Genomic DNA, 2069 nt, shown 5'->3' on the forward strand with positions numbered 1-2069 from the left:
CCCATCACTTTTCAACACAAGTACATGTCAACTGCAGCGTATGTATTTACAAAATGTTCTTTACTCAATTTAAAAATTACTTAACTGTTTGTTTGTCAGTGTTTCTAAAGCACAAAATATTGTGTGATGGGCTGTTTCTCATACATTGATGAAATCCTCTCTGATTGGATGGCCCAGGACGTCATACTGGAAGGCGTTGTCGATGCAGTTGTTTTTTGTGTGTGGCTAAGACAACCATCAACCCTAACACAGATCTGTGTGTCTCAGTTGAGGCTCTGCATCACATCTTTGGTTCCATCATGAAGTATGGCCTTTCTCAGGAGCAGTTCTGTTTTCCGGGCTCTAATGCCTCGTGTGTTACGGATCAGTTCAATGCGGGGACCAAAGTCGCCCTTTACTTGTTGTTTGTTTCATGTATGCTGGTTACCATTATAGGGAACTTTATTGTCATGGTATCAATAGCTCATTTCAAGCAGTTGCATAATCCCACCAATGTGCTTGTTTTATCTCTTGCTCTTTCGGACCTTCTTGTGGGTGTCGCTGTGATGCCCTTCAGCACCATTCGGACCATTCATGGCTGCTGGTTTTACGGGGATGATTTCTGTATGCTTCACTCAAGTTTTGATATTGGTCTTAACTCTGTCTCTATATTCCACCTCGTTTGTATTGCGGTGGACAGGCAACAAGCAATATGTAATCCTCTGCATTACTCTAGGAATATCACCATGTCAGTGGCGTGGATTATGGTATGTGCAAGCTGGGCATTGGCTGCCGTCTTCTCTTATGGACAAATGTACTCAAAGGTTAACGTAGTAGGGTTAGAGGAGTATATGGAATCGATAAAGTGCCTCGGCAGTTGTAACCTCCTCTTAAACCCCCTTTGGGGAATCCTGGACAGTGTAATTTCCTTTTTCTTTCCCTGCATTGTTATGATTTGTCTGTACACTAAAATATTTATCGTGGCAAAAGAGCATGTCAGAAAGATTAGAGATATGGGCAATTGTTCAAATGACAGAGGGTTGGTTAAAAAGTCTGAGCATAAGGCTGCAAAGACTCTGTGTATTGTGCTTGGTGCCTTTATCTTTTGTTGGATGCCGTTTTTTACTAACACAATAATCGATGCCTTCACTGGCTTTAACACACCTGCTGCTCTCTTCGAGGCTTATGTTTGGTTGGGTTACTTCAACTCAACCTTAAATCCAATAATCTATGCATTCTTTTATCCTTGGTTTAAGAAATGCTTTTATCTTATTGTCAATCTGAAAATACTTAACCCCCATTCTTCAAACATAAATGTGCTTACACATTTATGAAAGTAGTGATGAGTAGTTTTATGGAAATCATTGCATTAACAGCCGTTTTGAATGCATTTGTTACAGATAAAACAAAAGCTAGATGAAAGATGCATGGAGGCTTATCCTTTTTTTCCTGCTGCTGATCTCTCTTGCTCAGCCAATGGAAGTGTGAAATGTACTACAGCACTATGCCTTATTTTCCTGTGACAAGTTTTTGGTGGGCATTCGTCTTTATAGTGATTATGATTGTAAAAAGTACAATAGTTACAATAAATGCGAACAATTGTTTATCTTTTGTCATTGAAACTAGAGTAGGTTAACAAATCGGTAGGTTAATAATATATTCATTTAAGGATTTAATAAAATATATAAAATATTTAAGTCATTATTGATTATTGATTTTTAAGTGTTCCTCCACATTGATCTTGTCATCCTTACGTGTGCACAATATCTGCAAATTGAATGCAAAATACATACAATTAAAAAAGGTATAACAAGTTGCGCAAAACAAATGTTTGCAGATATTGAGTAATATAAGTATTGATTGACTTCATAGATTCAGAATGTAATGATTGACATCATAGATTCAGATTTTTAAAAGTCCCATACATTTTTATTTTTTCACATCTGTGGCCGATATATGCACTTTGGTTTTTGTCTGGTGTTTTTGCCTTTTGGAGATGTCTAATTCATTCTTTATCATGTATTTTATTATATCCTGAATCTGTCTTCTAGTGTTGATATATTTAAAGCTGTGTAAAGCCTGACTTTCTA

General features: G+C 37.1%; 1 protein-coding gene across 1 annotated transcript; it reads left to right on the forward strand.

Annotated features, from left to right (window-relative positions):
- Positions 1–299: 299 nt before the first annotated feature.
- LOC117457552 (trace amine-associated receptor 13c-like) lies at positions 300–1313 on the forward strand. Its single transcript, XM_034097699.1, has one exon. The coding sequence runs from the start codon at positions 300–302 to the stop codon at positions 1311–1313; it is 1014 nt and encodes a 337-aa protein (XP_033953590.1).
- Positions 1314–2069: the final 756 nt, after the last annotated feature.

This window comes from Pseudochaenichthys georgianus, chromosome 13 (genome assembly GCF_902827115.2).
Source record: "Pseudochaenichthys georgianus chromosome 13, fPseGeo1.2, whole genome shotgun sequence".
Taxonomy (NCBI): domain Eukaryota; kingdom Metazoa; phylum Chordata; class Actinopteri; order Perciformes; family Channichthyidae; genus Pseudochaenichthys; species Pseudochaenichthys georgianus.

Bases quoted from the DNA above. Each gene is read 5' to 3' on its own strand.
- LOC117457552 (XM_034097699.1), top strand. From the start codon at position 300: ATGAAGTATGGCCTTTCTCAGGAGCAGTTCTGTTTTCCGGGCTCTAAT.